This window comes from Ruditapes philippinarum, unplaced genomic scaffold (genome assembly GCF_026571515.1).
Source record: "Ruditapes philippinarum isolate M1 unplaced genomic scaffold, ASM2657151v2 ctg1767_1_1_1_1, whole genome shotgun sequence".
Taxonomy (NCBI): Eukaryota; Metazoa; Mollusca; class Bivalvia; order Venerida; family Veneridae; genus Ruditapes; species Ruditapes philippinarum.
This window is the reverse complement of record NW_026855146.1, coordinates 127,643-148,303: the sequence shown is the minus strand read 5'-3', so window position 1 is coordinate 148,303 and position 20,661 is coordinate 127,643. Positions and strand designations below refer to the sequence as shown.

Genomic DNA, 20,661 nt, shown 5'->3' with positions numbered 1-20,661 from the left:
TAATTCCGTTGCGCCAATGTGTCGGCTGCACTAAGCGGAGTAATAAAAGACTCCCCAGGGAGATTGATAGATAGATACCAGTAGCCCGATGACCAGGGGTAATAGCTGTAAAGTCGGTGAACGTGCGTAAGCATGAAACTTAGACTATAAAATGCAATTACTTACTTACTTACAAAATTGAAATTTGTCAGTATAAAGTGTTCAATTTTTTCCATCATATAAATATATATCAGTCATTCCAGAAATTTATGCTGTTTACAGATATGAAAAATGATTTTTAAATCGATCAACATAAATTCATGATTTAACAACTTTTTCAGTAAGTAGAATATGCAGTTATTAATACATTATAACGTATCTGGGACATCAAAAAATTGCAAAACAGCATACATTTTATATACAGGAACGCATCAATAACAATGTAACAGATTAAACTAATTATGTCTAATTATGTTGTTTGGATACTTTAAAGTTTCCATGCGCCGTTGCATATTAAAGGATTGCGGTTAACGAGTATGTAATGTCAACTAGCACTTCATTGTCCGAGCACGTGTATGCTCTTTAACTTAAGTCTAATTTAATCTAAATTAAGCGGATAACTTCTAACACAGATTTTTTTTAATCTTGTACTTTGATTGGGTTAATTATTAAGAAACATGAAAGAAATGATAGGATTCTATGATATCTGACTAAAGAGAAAATTAAAACATTGAAAATATGCGATATGAATTCAAAGTTTAAAACTCACTCAAATACCTTTTTACATACACTTCTTAAATTCAAGTTTGAAGACAATCCATTCAAAAATAACAAAGTTACAGCCAATAACAGCATGAACAAGCAAAAATTGGACTTTTAACCTTGAAGGTCAAGGTCATTTATGGATGAAGGTCAAGGTTAGTGTGGTCTACTGAAAGGTCTTGTCGCAAGGGTTGTTGTGGCCAAGTATGAAGACAATACACCCAGAAATAAAAAAGTTATGATCCCGGTACAAGTTTGCGGACGGGAACGGCAACGATTTTGGTATGGTAACATATATTTCGGTTGTGACAAATCAGGGAAGTAATCTTGATATTTGGATTTTTGTTTGTAATTTCATAATTATAAATTATTTTGAACTGATTTTTTGCATGAAGTCAAACTAAACCTATTGTAATAAATTATAATGAAAAAAATATAATAAAACGCTTAATTGTGCTTTTATAAGTTGATTTCGGTAATGAAAAGTTGATTTCGGTAACTTTACCAAATCAAGTTGATTTCGGTATCGTAACGTTCCGCTCACTTCCCTTTTGTAAGTGTAGAACAATGAGCACAAAAATAAGCAAAATAAGACAAATGTTATTACATTTGTTTAACCTACATCATTCACAAAACTTAATGTGACTGGTACTGCACCAAATACCTTACAGGATCTACTTACACACATTTATAGTCCATTAATATATAAAAATGTCTGCATTATATCAAATTAAAACTAGAACTATCACTAAATGTGATTAATACCCCCACAAGTCTGCTTTGGAAATGAGGATGTTACTAGTAACAGAATACCTTGTAATAGAATTGAAACATAGAGTTATGGTTGAGGGCAATTAAAGATAATTGTGGTTCATGTATGTTGCATTTCCTTTCAATGCGGTTGGCCATTGATGAAGTTTAATTGAATTACTCTGTAATAAGTCCAGAAAGACAAAGAAAAAGAACAAAGGGCAAAAACTCTATAAATACTGAAGATAGAGTTATAGTTCTTGTGCACTGCACTTCCTCTTATTGTGCTTGACCATTGTATGAAGTTGTTTTGAATTCCAACCAGTATGTTTTAAGTTATGCTCCGGACAAGGAAAAGTATCAAAGGGCAGTAACTCTGTATTTTGTCAAAATGGAGTTATGGCTCTTGTGCACTGCACTTCCTTTTAATGTCCTTGACAACTGTATAAAGTTGTACTGAATTCCAAACAGTAGTTTTCAAATTATGCTCTGGACAAGGAAAAGTAACAAAGGGCAATAACTCTGTAATTAGTCAAGATGGAGTTATGGTTCTTGTGCACTGCACTTCCCCTTATTGTGCTTGACCATTGTATAAAGTTGTTTTGAATTCCAACCAGTAGTTTTCAAGTCCTGCTCTGGACAAGGAAAAGTAACAAAGGGCAGTAACTCTGTAATTAGACAAGATGGAGTTATGGTTCTTATGCACTGCACTTTCTCTCAATGTGCTTGACCATTGTATGAAGTTATAATGAATTCCAACAATAAGTCTTCAAGTTATGGTCCGGACAAAAGAAAGCAATGGAAAAGTAACAAAGGGCAATAACTCTGTAATAAGTCAAGATGGAGTTATGGTTCTTATGCACTGCACTTCCTCTCAATGTGCTTGACCATTGTATGAAGTTATAATGAATTGCAACAATTAGTCTTCAAGTTATGGTTCGGACAAAAGAAAGCAATGGAAAAGTAACAAAGAACAATAACTCTGTTATTACTTTAGACAGAGTTTTGGTTCTTGTGCACTGCACTTCCTCTCAATGTGATTGTCCATTGTATAAAGTTATATTGAATTCCAACCATTAGTCTTCAAGTTATGGTCCGGACAAAAAAAGAAGGCAATGGAAAAGCAACAAAGGGCAATAACTCTGTAATTACTTTAGATAGAGTTATGGTTCTTGTGCACTGCACTTCCCCTTATTGTGTTTGTCAATTGTATGAAGTTGTTTTGAATTCCAACCAGTAGTTTTCAAGTTGTGCCACGGACAAGGAAAAGTAACAAAGGGCAATAACTCTGTAATTAGTCAAGATAGAGTTATGTTTCTTACGCACTGCACTTCCTCTCAATGTGCTTGACCATTGTATGTAGTTATATTCAGGGGTAAAAGTAACAGAAACTGAAAATACTGAACTGAAAAGTTGGGGGCCAGGGGGCCGCTAGGGCCCCCGGTGGGTCCAGGGCAACGCCCTGGCGGGGGGACCAGGGGGCCGGAGGCCCCCGGAAGCTCTTGCAATTTGGTGAATTACAAAGCTAAAAAAAGGCTCAGATACATACTCAAGTGCTTTATTTATCTTCAGATGTAATTAAAATGATATGTTAAAATTTACACAAATTCACTGAGCAATACATATACAATCCACATAAATGGATTATGTTCATTCTTTTTACTATTTTCTATTTCATATCTTAGATTTAATTCTTTTCCATTGTCTTCCACTTGTTGAGGAACTTGTGTCTGTAGCTTTTGATGAGCCTGGCAGTACCTGAAAAGACAATTTTCAAATGAAAGATGTATGAAAACATATCAAATAAAATATCACACTCATAAAATTGTCAATTTAGTTCGGAAACCATGAGATAATCAATCTAAAAAACATAGATATTGAAAATCATTTTCTAATCCTTAAAAAATTCAGCTGAAAAAAAAATTATATTGTTTAGGTGGAAAAAAATTTTAGGTGGAAAAAAAATCAAAGTCCAGACCGCCCGACCGACCGACCGACCACCGGGTGACTCCTATATACCCCCCCAAACTTCGTTTTTGGGGGTATAACAAGATTGCATTTGTGGAAAATGCTATGCCAGCGCATTAATACAACACTAAATAGTAGTGTAGGAACAGATTTTTTTTGTTTCTATACAATTAAAGGTTGTCATAATCACGGGGGAGGAAGTGTTACACGAAGGATGGAGTTCTTATGATAACTGTCACGGAGTTCCTGGAAAACGTTACGGATTTCTGTGGAAAACTTTTCTATATACTTAGAGAACTCGCGAAAAAAATGGTTATTTTTGACTTTAAATGGGGAGTTTGAGGTGCTAAATTAAACTTAGATAATTAAGCTTGCCCTACATATTGTATTATGTTTCCGAAAAAAATATTTTAGTCCATATTTCGTCGCCGTTTAAAAAAATCTGGTAGTTTTGAGAAAAATTTCCAAATTACTTGCTAATTCGTACATATTGACTTTTTCATTTGTGATCTTCTTCGTTGCTATACATAATCACCTAATTATAGTAGAGAGTTGCAAACATAAAGCCCGGGCTAATAATTGTATACCCGATTTTTCAAATGTTACGGAGTTCTTGTGATAACTCAAAATATGTCCTGGAGTTCTTATGATAACTTTTGTTACTGCAAGTGTGTTTCTTGTGCTTAATTACGGCACGTTTAAGCGTATTTTATTAGTCAATAAGTGTGTAAATCATTATGAAGCATAGTACGCTTATCATTTGCACAAAAATTTGGTTATATAACGTTGGTTTTGATCGTGTTTTAGCTCCTAATTAAATTTGTGCGAAATCATATTGACATTATAAAACCCAACGAATGCACTAAATGTTTCTGTGTATACTGTTCGTCAACAAAAGTTTTATGTCATAAGTTTCCGCAAATGCAACATTGAGGCCATGTGGCAAAATTAAAACACGATCAATGAATATATCTGGAGAAGACATGAAACTGCTTTGGTGTACAGTCTACATAGGATAAACAGGTGCTAAGTTATATCTTTCAGGAACGACCGCCTCCGTGGTCGAGGGGTTTGAGTCGATGACTTCTAATCCAGTTACCTCTCTGGCGTGGGTTCGATCCCCGGGAGATGCTTTGGTAGTTTAGCACGGAGGAAGGTAGTCTAGTACTGGTGTAACTCTCCAGGAACGATGGAAACTACCCGCCCATATGACTGAAATACTGTTGGGAAAAGGCGTAAAATGAAACAAACAAACAAACAAAATTCTTCAGGAAAACCTGAATCAGCGGTCACCTGTATTCAGTAGTAACATGGCTTAAACCGCCAAGGAAAAAATATTTAAAACTTACACTTTTTTCTCAGATAACTTGTTTTAAGCAACCGCCTTTCTAAAGCAGACAATAAGTAGTTGGGCTTCCCTCAAGAAGCGGCTAAGTAAATTGTATCATTATATACCATGTAACGTATATAACCGGGATATCCTTCACACCCATGCACCCGAAATGTATGATCTTTTTATGAATAAAAATCAACCGATTACTACCGATCTCTTCGACAGATTTGCACGTGCCCTACGTGTTCGAGCGAAAGAAGTTCGACAATATATTTTTGTAATCAATTACAGCAAAAGTTGTTGCAAAATTTCCACTAGGACTCCAACTTTGATAAGAAAAATGTATGCAGTAATTTTCCGAAATATGGAAATTGCTATACGTCATGTGATGCTACATTGGATTTAATAGAGAAAGGAACAAGGTCGATAAACGGCATGAACCTTACGGTGACTCACATATCTTATTAAAGACTTACTTTCTATCGTCATATCATTGTCATAGAACTTTATACGTTTCTATGACAAAAACTGATACCTTTTAGAAATTGAAATACCCGTTAAATACATAAAGACGACACCCACCTCATTAAATTTAGATAAGGGTAGTGCATACTACCTACTATTTTGCTGATAACCATTTACATGCATACTGATAGCATAGTTACTTAATGTTCTCTAAAACTGCCAGGAATAATGCATATATGACGAAATCATGCTTGAGTATTAAATTCAAAGCGTATTTTTATCCTGTAAGTAAATGCTCTACATCAAGTATGTTTACAGTCATTCCAATAAAATAAAACACACACACACACACACACACACACACAAGGACCAAAACAAACACAAAAAAACCCACAAGAAACGGAGGTAAGAAAAATATCTCTTGAACTGAAAACACGATCAAAACCAACGTTATATAACCAAATTATTTTGCAAATGATAAGCGTACTATATATGCTTCATAATGATTTACACACTTATTGACTAATAAAAATACGCTTAAACGTGCCGTGATTAAGCACAAAACACACTGGAAGAAACAAAAGTTATCATAAGAACTCCAGGACATATTTTGAGTTATCGCAAGAACTCCGTAACATTTGAAAAGTCGGGTATAAATTTATTAGCCCGGGCTTAATGTTTGCATCTCTCCATAATTATTAGGTAATTAAGTATAGCAACGAAGAAGATCACAAATGAAAAGGTCAATATGTACGAATTAGCAAGTAATTTGGTAATTTTTCTCAAAACTACCAGATTTTTTTTAAAAGGCGACAAAATATGGCCTTAACGATTTTTTCTGAAACAAAATACAATATGTAGGGCAAGCTTAATTATCAAAGTTTCATTTAGCACCTCAAACTCCCCATTTAAAGTTAAAAAAAAAACATTTTTTACGCGAGTTCTCCAAGTATATAGAAAAGTTTTCCACAGAAATCCGTAACGTTTTCCAGGAACTCCGTGACAGTTATCATAAGAACTCCAAACAAGTTATCATAAGAACTCCATCTTTCGTGTAACACTTCCTCCCCCGTGATAATGCATAGATCCCTGACATATCTAATTCTTATTATCAGATTAGTGGTTAAATCTATTGTTATTCAAATAAAAGATCAGAGTAGGAATATATCAATGCAGTTGTGTCTAGTGAATTTGGTGGTGAAGGTCATATTTCACACATCCTAAATTTCATGACTACATCAAAGGACAACACAGTAAGACTTTTTGTCAAAATCTAGATCAGCTGATATCAAAGTTCACTTTACATCTTAATCTGTGCACATGGTTCAAATTTCATAGCTGTACATCAAAGGACAAGAAAGTAGGTCACATCATCAAAATCTAGGTCACCTGATATCAAAGTTCAATTTTACAATTAAAACTGTGCACATGGTCAAAATTTTCATTGCTGTACATCAAAGAACAAGAAAGTAGGTCACTGTCCCCTTGGGCAAGGCAAAATTTTGACTCAAGGGTTTAATTCAAAACAATATTGATACAGGTCCACCAAACAACATTTCACATCAAATATCTAAGCTGTAGCTTTCTCCAATTCAGAAAACATTTGTTTTAGTTTCTGTTTTTAATATGTGTACATAACGAGAATCAATGCCCCTGGGCAGGGCCAATTTTGACACCAGGGGAAAAATTTGAGCAAATTTGGTACAGGACCTATAGATGATATTACATAGCAAACATCAAAGCTCTTTGTCTTGTACCTTCAGACAAGAATTATTTTTTTTATTTTTTACTTCATGTTCATAGTAAAAATCAATGACCCCTGGGGCGGGGCAAATTTTGACCCCAGGGCTATAATTTGAACAATCTTGGTAGTGGTTCACTTCGCAAAGTTTCATGCCAAATATTTAACCTCTAGCCTTTGTCAATTCAGAGAAGATTTTTCAAGTTTTTACTTTATAAATATAAGAAAAACAATCGCCTCTGGGGCAGGGCAATTTTAACACTAGGGGAATTATAAAAAAAATTTAGTAGAGGACCCATAGATGATATTATATACCAAATATCAAAGCTCTAAGCCTTGTACCTCAGACAAGTAGATTTTTTAATTTTTTACTATATGTACATAGTGAAAATCAATGACCCCCGGGTTGGGGCCAATTTTGACCCCAGGGCTATAATTTGTACAATCTTGCTAGAGGTTCAATACAAAATATTTCATGCAAAATATCTAACCACTAGCCATTGTCAATTTTGAGAAGATGATTTTTTAAGTTTTTACTATATACATATAAGGAAAACCTATGACCCCCGGGGCGGGGCTAATTTTGACACAAGAGGCAAATTTGAACAACTTTGGTAGAGTACCTATACGAGGGCTGTTCAATAAATACGTGGAAAAATGTCACTATTTCCTTATTTTCCAAGTTAGCTGAATAAAAATTATACAGTAATAGAGACAAACATATGTTTTGAAAATATACAGCAAATATTGCCGTTCTGGCATGAATCATATGTTAACTAACGGTCGTTATGGTAACCACATGTAGCGATTACCGGCCCACTTTTGTTCATTTTTACAAATAGTCACTGGTTAATAATGACGTCGCATTTTAACGTTTACCTTGCGATTTTCACCAAATTTTGCATAATTTACGTGCAATATGTTGGCGTTACGCACATGACGTCATGTTAGTGTGTGACATCATTTAGTCGTTAAGCGGCCATATTGTTTAGTGCGTATGCGTTAAAATGGCATCGGAACAACCATCTTCAATAAAATTTTGTGTTTTGAACGGGCTTTCAAAGAAAGAAACAATGTTAAGATTACAAAAAGCATATGGTGATCAGGCGATGAAGAAAACAGCAATGTACAAATGGTATGCCCGATTTCTAGGCGGCCAACAAAGCATCCATGACGACAAACGCAGTGGACGTCCCAACGTAACGTCAAATCACGTCGCTGTGACAATGATCGAGAACGTCAATTTCCTATGAATATTAAAAATATGGCAGCACTTTTCCGCGTATTTGTTGAACAGCCCTCGTAGATGATATCATATAACAATTATTAAAGCTCTAAGCCTTGTACCTTCAGACAATATGATTTTTTGATTTTTACTACAATAATATGTACAAAGTGAAAATCAATGACCCCCGGGGCGGGGCCAATTTTGACCCCAGGGCTATAATTTAAACAATCTTGCTAGAGGTTCACTACACAATGTTTCATGCAAAATATCTAACCTCTAGCATTTGTCAATTTAGAGAAGAAATTTTTTTTAAGTTTTTACTTTATACATATAAGGAAAACCTATGACCCCCGGGGCGGGGCTGATTTTGACACTAGAGGGAAAATTTGAACAACTTTGGTAGAGTACCTATAGATGATATAACATACCAAATATCAAACCTCTAAGCCTTGTACCTTCAGACAAGAAGGTATTTTAAGTTTTTACTATACAGTGTATGTACATGTGGCATAAAAACCAACACATTTATGGTCGACATATTAACAAAGATACACATGAATCTCTTTTCAAATTATTGAGTAACTTGTCATATAATAAATCGTTTACAGCAAGGTTATGTTCATTTTTGTTACCATAGTAGCAAAAAGCAGATATTTTTACACATTTTCCAACCTTTTCACTAACATGAAGTTATCTGACTTCCACCTTTCTTACACACTATTTTCAGGTATCACAGTCTAGACTGAAATTTTCAAGTTTAATTGTTTTACTTTACCTTGAAAAAATACCATACCGTGACTTTACCCACTGAGCTATCCAGCACTTATACACTATCTCCCCTAGTTAGTGAACATAATAAAATTGAGCCGTGTCACGACAAAACCAACATAGTGGCTTTGCGACCAGCATGGATCCAGACCAGCCTGCGCATCCGCGCAGTCTGATGTTCGCTATCAGTTTCTTTACTTGTAATAGGGTTTGTAAGCGAACAGCATGGATCCTGATCAGACTGCGCGGATGCGCAGGCTGGTCTGGATCCATGCTGCTCGCAAACGCATTATGTTGGTTTTATCATGACGCGGCTCATATCAATACAATTTATCAAGATAGTATGCATTTTTTAAACTCCCCACAAATCCACACATCTTCTAATATTTTTCGGAACAATTTTTATAAACAAGTGGGCCATGATGGCCCTGAGTCGCTCACCAGAAACAACTGCTTTTCAGTGTTGAAAATTATCCATTGTCAATATTTTCTAATAGTAAATTTAATCATAGAATATCTTTAAACAATAATTTGAAGAAATGCCATGACCTGGGGCATTTATTTTTAGCTTTAGCTTAAACAGGGCCAATCAAATTAATATGAGTAAACTTGATAATTTGTTTGTTTTGGGTTTTATGTCACATCTACGCAGTATAGATCATATCCCTCCGTTCCAGTTTTACTGGTGGAGGAAGACCACACTGGTGCCCTTCCGTGCATTATTTCGCACGAACGTGCACCTGAGTAGAACCATCGACGTTCTTGTAAGCTAGCTGGATAGCTTCCTCACATGATAGAAACCAACAGCGGTGAGGGAAACTTGATAAAAGACTACCTAAGATTAGTGACAAGGTTTGGTGATCAGCCATCAATTATTTCAGTAGGAGAATGATGTTCAAAGGTTTTTCTATTTTTAGCTTTAGTGGCCCCTAAAAGGGGCAAATCAATTAATATGAGCAAACTTGATAAAGGACTACCTAAGAATGCTACAAACAAAATTTGGTGATTATCCATGCATTAGTTCTGAAGAAGGAGACTTTAAAGGTATTTCTATTATTAGCTTTAGCGGCCCCTAAAAGGGGCCAATCAAATTAATATGAGCAAACTTGATAAAGGACTACCTTAGTCTACCTAAGAATGCTACAAACAAAATTTGGTGATCATCCATTTATTAGTTCCGTAGATACTTTAAAGGTATTTCTATTTTTAGCTCTGTTGGCCTCTAAAAGGGGCCAATCAAATTAATATGAGCAAATTTGATACAAGACTACCTAAGAATGCTACAGACAAAATTTGGTGAGCATCTATAAATTAGTTTTGCAGGAGACGTCTAAAGGTATTTCTATATTTAGCTTCAGCGGCCCCTAAAAGGTGCCAATCAAATTAATATGAGCAAACTTGATAAAAGACTACCCAAGAATGCTACAGACAAACTTTGGTGATCATCCATCAATTAGTTCTGTAGGAGTTGTCTAAAGGTTTTTTCTATTTTTAGCTCTAGAGACCCCTAAAAGGGGCCAATCAAAGTACATGTAATATGAGCAAACTTGTTTAAAAGACTACCTACAAATGCTACAGACAAAGTTTGGTGATCATCCATCAATTAACTCTGTAGAAATAGACATTTTAAGGTATTTCTATTTTTAGCTTTAGCGGCCCCTAAAAGGGGCCAATCAAATTAATATGAGGAAACTTGATAAAAGACTACCTAAGAATGCTACAGACAAAGTTGAGTGATCATCCATTTATTAGTTCTGTAGAAGAAGATGTTTAAAGGTTTTTCTATTTTTAGCTGTGTTGACCCCAGTACAGACAAAATTTGGTGAACATCTATCAATTAGTTCTGCAGGAGACGTCTAAAGGTATTTCTATATTTAGCTTCAGCGGCCCCTAAAAGGTGCTAATCAAATTAATATGAGCAAATTTGATAAAAGACTATCCAAGAATGCTACATACAAAATTTGGTGAAAATATAATGACTGACTTATGCTCCGGACAAGCTAATAAGGGGACGCCAACGCCGCCGCCGACAAAAGTAACCCCTATATGTCGTCTTTTGAAGGCGACACAAAAATGATAGCCCTGCTTTGGATATAAGAAGTATTATCATACTCAGATTTTCCAAATTAATTATTTCATAAAAATAGCATTCCTTTATCAAACAAGAACTGTCGGAGGACAATAAGGCTTGACTATTAGAAAAAGTTATCACAAGGGTGTTTTATTGAGTATAATAATGCTTACCTATGAATACAAAAAATTGATGGAAAAGGTACAAAGGCTTGTTATTAAGATGTTTTATCAAGTAAATCACTGCTTTATTCTTATGAATGCATAAAATTGTCCCAAAAAAGGCACAAACCCTTCAGTAGTTATGGAGATAACAGCTTACAAGCAAAACTTTACCATGAATTTCTAAGTTGAAAAAGGGGAGAAAAATCAGCCTAAATGCAAGATAGAGTTATGGATCTTGGTCAGTGACCTACAATTATGACCCTAAATGCATATGTGAAGTTTTAAATAAATATCTTTAATAGTTATTGAGATATGTAAAACTTGCATGTAAACATTAACCAAGAGACTAAGTAGAAAAGGGGAGATAAATCAGCCTAAATGCAAGATAGAGATATGGAACTTTGTCAGTGACATACAATTATGACCCTTCATGCATATATGAAGTTTCAAATCAAAATCTCTGATAGTTATTGAGACATGTAAAACTTACATGTAAACATTAACCAAGAGACTAAGAAAACAAGAGCACCGCTAGGCGGGGCATTATATGCCCGAAAGTACTTTAGCTGTAGGTTGATTAATGCTTGAATTATTGAGCAAAAACTGTTTCCAGTTTAAAGGTGATAGTAACCTTGATCTTTGACCTTATGAACCCTAAATCAATAGGGGTCTTCTACCCAATATGGACAAACATCCTATGAAGTTTGAATACTGTGGGCCAAATGGAACTTAAGTTATGCTCCGTAAACCATTTTCAGTATTAAGCTAATAGTGACTGTGACCTTGTGACCCCAAAATCAATAGGGGTCTTCTACCCAATATGGACAATCATCCTATGAAGTTTGAAAACTGTCGGCCAAATGAACTTAAGTTATGCTCCGGAAACCATTTTCAGTATTAAGCTAATAGTAACCTTGATCTTTGACCTTGTGAACCCAAAATCAATAGGGGTCTTCTACCCAATATGGACAATCATCCTATGAAGTTTGAATACTGTGGACCAAATGGAACTTAAGTTATGCTGCGGAAACCATTTTCAGTTTTAGGGTAATAGTGACCTTGACCTTTGACTTTGTGACCCCAAAATCAATAGGGGACTTCTACCCAATATGGAAAATCATCCTATGAAGTTTGAATACTGTGGGCCAAATGGAACTTAAGTTATGCTCCGGAAACCATTTTCAGTATTAAGCTAATAGTGACCGTGACCTTTGACCTTGTGACCCGAGAATCAATAGGGGTCTTCTACCCAATATGGACAATCATCCTATGAAGTTTGAATACAGTGGACCAAATGGAACTTAAGTTATGCTGCGGAAACCATTTTCAGTTTTACAGTAATAGTGACCTTGACCTTTGACCTTGTGACCCCTAAATCAATAGGGGTCTTCTACCCAATATGGGCAATCATTCTATGAAGTTTGAAAACTGTGGGCCAAATGGAACTTAAGTTATGCTCCGGAAACCAAATTGCTAACTGACGGACAGACAGACGGACGCCAGGGGGTATAACATAATATGTCCGAAATTCTGTCGGGCATATAAAAAGGGGGGAGATAAATCAGCCTAAATACATGACACAGATATATACATATGAAGTTTCAAGTTTGTATCTTTAATAGTTTCAGAGATATGCAAAACTTGCAGGTTAAACTTAACCAAGAAAAGGAGATTTTTTTTAGTACAAAAGGGAGCATAATTCAGTCAAAATACATGGCAGAGTAATGAATCTTGAGATGTGACCTTCAATTATAACCATAAGTGTAAAGTTTCAAGTAAATATTTTTGAAGACATTTCACCTTTATTTTATTTATTTATTTATTTTTTTTATTTGGGTTTTACGTCACACCGACACAGTATAGGTCATTTGGCGACGTTCCAGCTTTACTGGTGGAGGAAGACCTCAGGTGCCCCTCAGTGCATTTTTTCAGGCAGGAACGGGCACCTGAGTAGAACCACCGACATTCCGTAAGCTAGCTGGATAGCTTCCTCACATAAAAGAATCCAAAGTCCCTGTCGTAATTCAAACCACAGTAGAGGGGCAAGTGGTTTGAAGTCAACGACCTTAACCACTCAGCCACGGAAGCCCCCCTTTAACCTTTAACCAAAATTTCTAAGTTTCAAAGGGGCAAATAATTCTGCAAATATTGCAGGCAGAGTTATGTAACTTTGCAAACTGATGTACATTGTTACTATAAAAAAAGTATTGTAAATTTCAATTGATCTCTAGCAATAATTGAGATATTTGACTTTACAAAAAACTTTAACCAAAATTTCTAAGTTAACAAGAGCCATGTCAACATGGCCATCCCCCGCCGAATGTGTTTGCTCATTAGAAGAATGTATATGTAGTACAGCAGAATAATTCCATTTTAAGAGGTCTTTTGGTAATGAAAACTGATGGCTATAGTGATTACAGATTTGAAACCTATGTGAATACTGATGGCTGAAAATAACAAAGGGCAATAACTGAAAAATAATGCAGGGTAGGTTATCATTCTTGTGTGCTGCATCCCTCCTCAGTAAAATCTATCCACCTATGAAGTTTCAAGTTGATACCTCAAATACTTATTGAGAAAAAAATTGAATTGAAAAATTAAGTATGAAAAATAACAAAGGGCAATAACTCAAAAATTATAAAAGGTAGAGTTATCATTCTTGTGCACTGCACACCTCCTGAGTTAGATCTATGCACCTATGAAGTTTCATAATGATATCTCAAAGGCCTTTTGAGTTATGCTCTGGACAAAATTAATTTTGAAAAATAAAAAAAGGGCAATAACTAAACAATTATGCAGGGTAGAGTTATCATTCTTGTGCATTGCACTCTTCCTCAATGAGATCCATCCACCTATGAAGTTTCAAGTTGATACCTCAAATACTTTTTGAGATAAGCTCCGGACAAAATAGTATGAAAAAGAACAAAGGGCAATAACTCAAAAATTTTACAGGGAAGAGTTATCATTCTTGTGCACAGCATTCCTCCTCAAAAAAATCTATCCACCTATGACATTTCATGTTGACATCTCAAACACTTTTGAGTTATGCTCCACTCGGGTGAAAAATTAGGTATGAAAAATAACAAAGGGCAATAACTCTAAAATTATGAAAGGTAGAGTTATCATTCTTGTGCACTGCACTCCTCCTGAGTGAGATCTATGCACCTATGAAGTTTCATTTTGATATCTAAAAGGCTTTTTGAGTTATGCTCTGGACAAAAATTAATTTTGAAAAATAACAAAGGGCAATAACTCAAAAATTATGCAGGGTAGAGTTATCATTCTTGTGCACTGCACTCCTCCTCAATGAGGTCTATCCACCTATGAAGTTTCAAGTTGATTACTCAAATACTTTTAGAGATATGCTCCGGACAAAAATGTCAGACGGACGAAGGACGGACGGAAGGTCAGCCGCACTCACAGGACAGTAATTATGTGGCTAGAGGTTTTCTCTTTGATGTCATTCCTTCCGTAATGCTTTTATGTGGCTATTTTCTTTTGTGTGGCTAAAAAGAACAATAGAGAGAACAAAAGAGTAGCCACATTATTACTCTCCTGTTTTTAACGGACGGACGGACAGAGACTATTTCTATATCCCCCGCCGCCTTTTCGGCGGGGGATAAAAAGGGGCATAATTCTGTAAATATTGTAGGCAGAGTTATCCAACTTGTCAATCTGATGTACTATAAATTGTTACTATAAATAAGTATTGTAAGTTTAAATTGAATATCTCAAGCAATAATTGAGATATTTGACTTTACAAAAAACTTTAACCAAAATTTTTAAGTTAAAAAGGGGCATAATTCTGTAAATATTGTAGGCAGAGTTATCCAACTTGTCAATCTGATGTACATTGTTACTATAAATAAGTATTGCAAGTTTAAATTGAATATCTCAAGCAATAATTGAGATATTTGACTTTACAAAAAACTTTAACCAATGCAGACGCCATGCGGACGCCGAAGTCAGGGCGACTACAATAGCTCTCCATATTCTTAGAATAGTCAAGCTAAAAATAATATATACAAAATTAAATTTCTCGAAAATACTTTGTATATGATTCTAGATTTCTACAGGTTAGGTAGTTACCTACATGTGTGCATATATTTAATTATCCCATTAGTATGGTATATTTATAGATTCAAATGTTATCACTAAATAAATAGTTTGAAAGTTACACACTATAATGACTTTTTATTTGAATTACTATAAGTATAGCCGTTGAACGTCTGACGCCATCATGTACGCCCTTTTCTCATGCATACTTCTTTGAAAACAGTCTATAAATGCTGGGTCGTTGTCATTAACAAATTCATTGTATGTAAAAGTTGCTGACTGGATATATGGGAGAATATAAAAGATGCTGACATAAACATAACCCTTGGCCTAGTGCCTTGGATAATATTTTTCTCATTCAGGCTATATTCTCCCATATATATCCCATCAGCAACTTGTTTAACTACAAGTATATACATGTAAATGCTATACCTGAAATGCTAAAAATAGACAATGTACCAGGAAAATGTTTTTTTACAATGTAGTTTTTCAGCATTGTAAACAAATACATTTGAATTGACCAAATATATATAATTTGTGGGAAAATGTATAATACCCATAAACAAGACTAAAAACGTTTGTATTACAGCAATGTTTTCTTCATTTAATCACTTATTAGATTTCAAGAGTCAAACAAATAAAATATACAATAAAAATTTCATAAAACATTTTAATGTTTGCTAAATTTAGAAATCTAATAAGTAATCATAATTTACACTGAAAAAAAACTTAAACAAAAACTAATGAAAATATGTTCAAATTGCAAATCAAAATACTGAAGTACAGACAAGCTGGTTGGCAGTTTATGATCAATTTGCAAAATAACATAATATTTTAAACAATGTTTACACCCTTGGAAATGAAAATAAATACTGCACTGTCCAATGGGAATTTTTTTTCTTGCTACTTATTTTGCTACTTTAAGAAATGTTTTAAGTATCAGTATATTGATTTTGTGAACTATCATTTTCTTCAAATGACCTTGACCTTTATGACCTTTGCCTTGACAAGGCTTGGTTTTTAATATTATTTATGCTATATTAGTTTTATGTTTTATTTTTAAATAAGTATGTCCATACAAAATTTTGATAATAAATTATATATAAAATTTCCACATTTGACATTCACTTTCAGGACATACAAAAATAGTGGAAGTGACCTTGATTGATGTTAAATTTTGGAATCTAAATCACTTGTAGGCAAATTATTTTGGTATTGTTGAATGCTGTACACTTTAGTTATCACTTTAACATCTGGTTTGATCAGAAACATAGATAACATCTATGTCTCAGGGTTTAATGTTAAGTTGTTAATAATTTTAACTTTAAAAAAAAAAAAATATCTAATTAAAATAACTTTTTAGCAAGATTTTTTGCAAATGACCTTGAAATGACCTTGACTTTGAATTGATTACTTTAATATGTTAATTAAAAGTACTTGATCATAGAAGTAATAAACATGCAATCATTAATTGATATATTTGTAGATAAGAAAACTGCACATGACTTATAAAATTTCCTTCAATAAACAAATTCACAGTGGCGGCCATCTTGGATGCCATCTTGGATTTCTCAGCCCACACCACATAAAGAAAAAATATGCCACCATTTCCTGATATAAGATGCATTTGCGGCCATTTTGGTATATAACACATTTTGTTCTACTGTTATGAAAATTTCACTTAGATTCAGCACCAATTGTCACTATTATTTTCATCAACAGGAATATATTATTTTGTAAATTACCTACATGTTCATGTTAACGCCTTATTTAGACAATTTTTTTTATTATCTTAGAAAGAACAAGAAATGTGTGCTAGAGAACAAGAGATGCCCCCGCATGCAGCCTAAATTACAGATGTTATAATATTTAGTTCCAAATTTGTTTGCACAAACTTTTTTTCATTTTAAGTTCAAAATCCAGAAAACTATTCACTGTTAACACACACCATTTTTATACAAAGTTCAAGGCACTGAAACCATTCAGTGTTAACCTTTTGTAAATTGCATATTTCATATTTGTACCAAAATAATGACTACATACATTTCCTCAAAAGTATGAGTGCTGAAACTGAAAATTCAAAATTTTTTCCAACACTCAAGAGAGATAACTTTGTCCAAAATCATTGAACCATGACCAAATTCAAACTTGAACCGCTTATTCCTAAGATGTATCTTAATCTATATGTCAAATTTGAGTTGAATGTGTACAACCATTGTGGAGATAATGAACAGAAACTAAAAATTTCTGATCTTTTTCAAAGTTAAAGAGGGATAACTCTGTCAGCTATCATCAAACCATTACCAAATTCGAACTTGACCAGTGTATTCTTATGACATATCGATATCTTAAATTTGAGTTGAATATGTACAACTGTTGGGGAGATAATGAACTTTACCTGCCCATTCCTTTGACGTATCCATAAAATTATGCCAAATTTGAGTTGAATGTGTAACAAGACCTGTCACCTAAGTAACGAATGCCCCCAAAAAGGTTTCTTAAGCATGCAGGTATTATGAAAAGAAAAGAGAATTAAAGTAACTAATTGCTTAATATTGTTCTTTGTATAATTGTACCTGTGAGAGCATGAACCTTCAAAATATAAGTGTGACCTTGACCTTTGAAGAAGGGACGTTGTTCCTGGAAGCGATAGAATGCTGTTAAGAGATAGACATTTGTGCTAAGTTATTTCAAAATCCCTCAATGCATGACAAAGTTTAACAGTCTGTTGTGTAAGTGGGGACACATGGACAGACGGACATAAGCCTAAGCTGTGACACATTGTCTTGATGTGGTAGACATTTGTGCCAAGTTATTTTAAAATCCTTTCATGCATGACAAAGTTACAGTACGGACATGAATGGGTATCTTCAAACTCTTCTCGAGAGAATGAGTACATTCAAACTAGAAGTGTGACCTTTACCTTAAAGGTAGGGACATGGGTCTTAGTCACGACATGTCGTCTTGATGTGGTAGACATTTATGACTAGTTATTTTAAAATCCTTCGATGCATGACAAAGTTACAGTCCGGACACAAATGTGTGTACCTATAAACTCTAATTGTGATAAAGTGAACTTCAAAATGGCAGTGTGACCTTGACCTTAGAGGTAGGTACGTGATTATTGGATGAGACACATCGTCTTGATGTGGTAGACATTAATGCCAAGTTATTCTTAAATCCTTCCATGCATGACAAAGTTACAATCCGGACACAAATGTGTGTACCTATAAACTCTTATTGTGATAAAGTGAAACTTTAAAATGTAATTGTGTGACCTTGACCTTTGAGGTAGGGACGAAATTCTTGGACGCGAAGCATCTTCTTGATGTGGTAGTCATTTATGCCAAGTTATTTCAAAATCCCTCAAAAAATCCCTCAATGTATGACAAAGTTACAAGCCGGACACGAAAGAAGTGGGGACACACAGACGGACGTACTTACTAAATGGTACTTGTGTGACTTTTCCTTTGATCTTTTCAGCCATTTTTAGTTACACAAGGCCTAAAAAAAGACACACAAGTAAAAACGGAATGAATAAGATCAAAGGAAATGTACCTTTACCCATTGTTCTCCAAGTCACACAAGTACCTCTGGGTTTGTACGGACAGACAGACGGACATCCGACCAAATAGGGATAAAGGGCCATTTCTATTGTCATTTTCTTTTGTTTAATAGAGGGCCATGGCCCCTTATTCTGTTGTTACGGAATGAATTCTACTGTTCTCCTTTGTTCTGTTTACAGTTAGATGGCCCCCTATCCCTATCGGTAGTGCGGACGGACAGACAGACGAACATACAGACGGTGCAATTTTAATATGCCTCCCTTTCGGGGCATAATAAAATGGCTGGGGCATATAGTGTTACCCTGTTTGTCATTCTGTCCTTCCGTCATTTCCTTTTTTTTTTCAAACTTAAAGGGGCATTTCTCTGCAAAATAATCATCAAACCATGACAAAATTTGAACTTGACCTGCGCATTCATTTGACGTATCCATATGTCAAATTGGAGTTGAATGTGTAATACTGTTGGGGAGATAATGAACGGAAACTGAAAATTTCATATTATTTTCAAAGTGAAAAGGGCATAACTCTTCCAAAAATCATCGAACCATAACCAAATTCGAACTTCATCTGTGCATCCCTTTAACAAATCCTTCTGTCAAATTTTAGTTAAATGTGTAATACCGTTTGGGCAATAATGAACAGAAACTGAAAATTTCATATTATTTTCAAAGAGAAAGGGGCATAACTCTGCCAAAACTCATCAAACCATGACCAAATACAAACTTGACCTGCGCATTCCTTTGACATATCCATATGCCAAATTTGAGTTGAATGTGTACAAACATTACTAAGATAATGAACGGAAACTGATGATGACAGGACAGAACAGGGTAACACTATATGCCCAAGCCATTTTATGGCGGGGGCATAATAAAATCAATTACATAATGTCAAATTTCTCCATATTGTTATATATTCATACACAAAGTTTCAACAACTGAGCTTAAATTAATGTTTCTTTGACCTCAAGAGATTCATATTTCAAGACAGACTGACAGACAATAGTCTCCCTTCCAGATGATCAAATATATGAAGAACTATCAACACTTAGTTCCTTTTCTTAATCAAACTACAAAGTCCTTCATTCTTTTTAACCAATTGAAGTTATAACTGGCAAAGAAATTTCTTCTTATTTACAATGTTACACTATTAGTTGAATATTTTCCTCTTTCTTTCCGGTTTGAACATTAGACGTTTAACAGTGTAGTAAGTTATACATAAACTAACTTCCTGTCCTGAAACAATTAGTGATCCACAACCTATCATACAGAATAAACTATGCTATTTTTGACTTCTTTTCCTCAGAAGAACTTTCCCCAGTCTCTTCGCCTGAACTAACTTCATCGCTGTCCACAACTGGTTTAAACACATTCATTCTATAATATTTTAGTTCTTCTATACTTTCTTTAATGTCATCTAAAGCTCTGCAAAAAGAAAAAGTGTTTTTAATATAAAAAATCTAATGATAAAGTCAGATGAAATTATTATGACATTAAATTAATTTAATACAAACTTCTGGACAAGCATTTCAAGAGTATAATCAAAGTATCAACATTTAGTGATATGTGTTTAGTATAATTTTACTGTTTAAAAAGCCTTTATTTACACCTATCAGTTCTGTCATTTCTCTATAGGGTGCTCCACTGGGAATGGATTGACATTACAAACAAGTGGGCCATGATGGCCCTGAAATCGCTCATCTGAATATAGAATCTCTTCATGACAAGGAACAGGTAATATTGTAAACTTTAAACAAAGGCAAATATGAAATATAAATTTTAAACTGATATCACAAAGTTCATATTTGTAT

At 34.5% G+C, this 20,661-nt stretch overlaps 1 protein-coding gene across 2 annotated transcripts in view; it reads right to left on the bottom strand.

Moving 5' to 3' along the window:
- Window positions 1–8,785: 8,785 nt before the first annotated feature.
- Window positions 8,786–20,661, bottom strand: part of LOC132742271 (probable oligoribonuclease) — a 92,066-nt gene continuing 80,190 nt past the window's right edge. For both annotated transcript variants that reach the window (XM_060730627.1, XM_060730626.1), the window contains exon 6: window positions 8,786–20,275. In XM_060730627.1, the coding sequence (XP_060586610.1) occupies window positions 20,128–20,275 (148 nt within the window). In that variant the 3' untranslated portion in view covers window positions 8,786–20,127. The remainder of the gene's footprint in view (window positions 20,276–20,661) is intronic.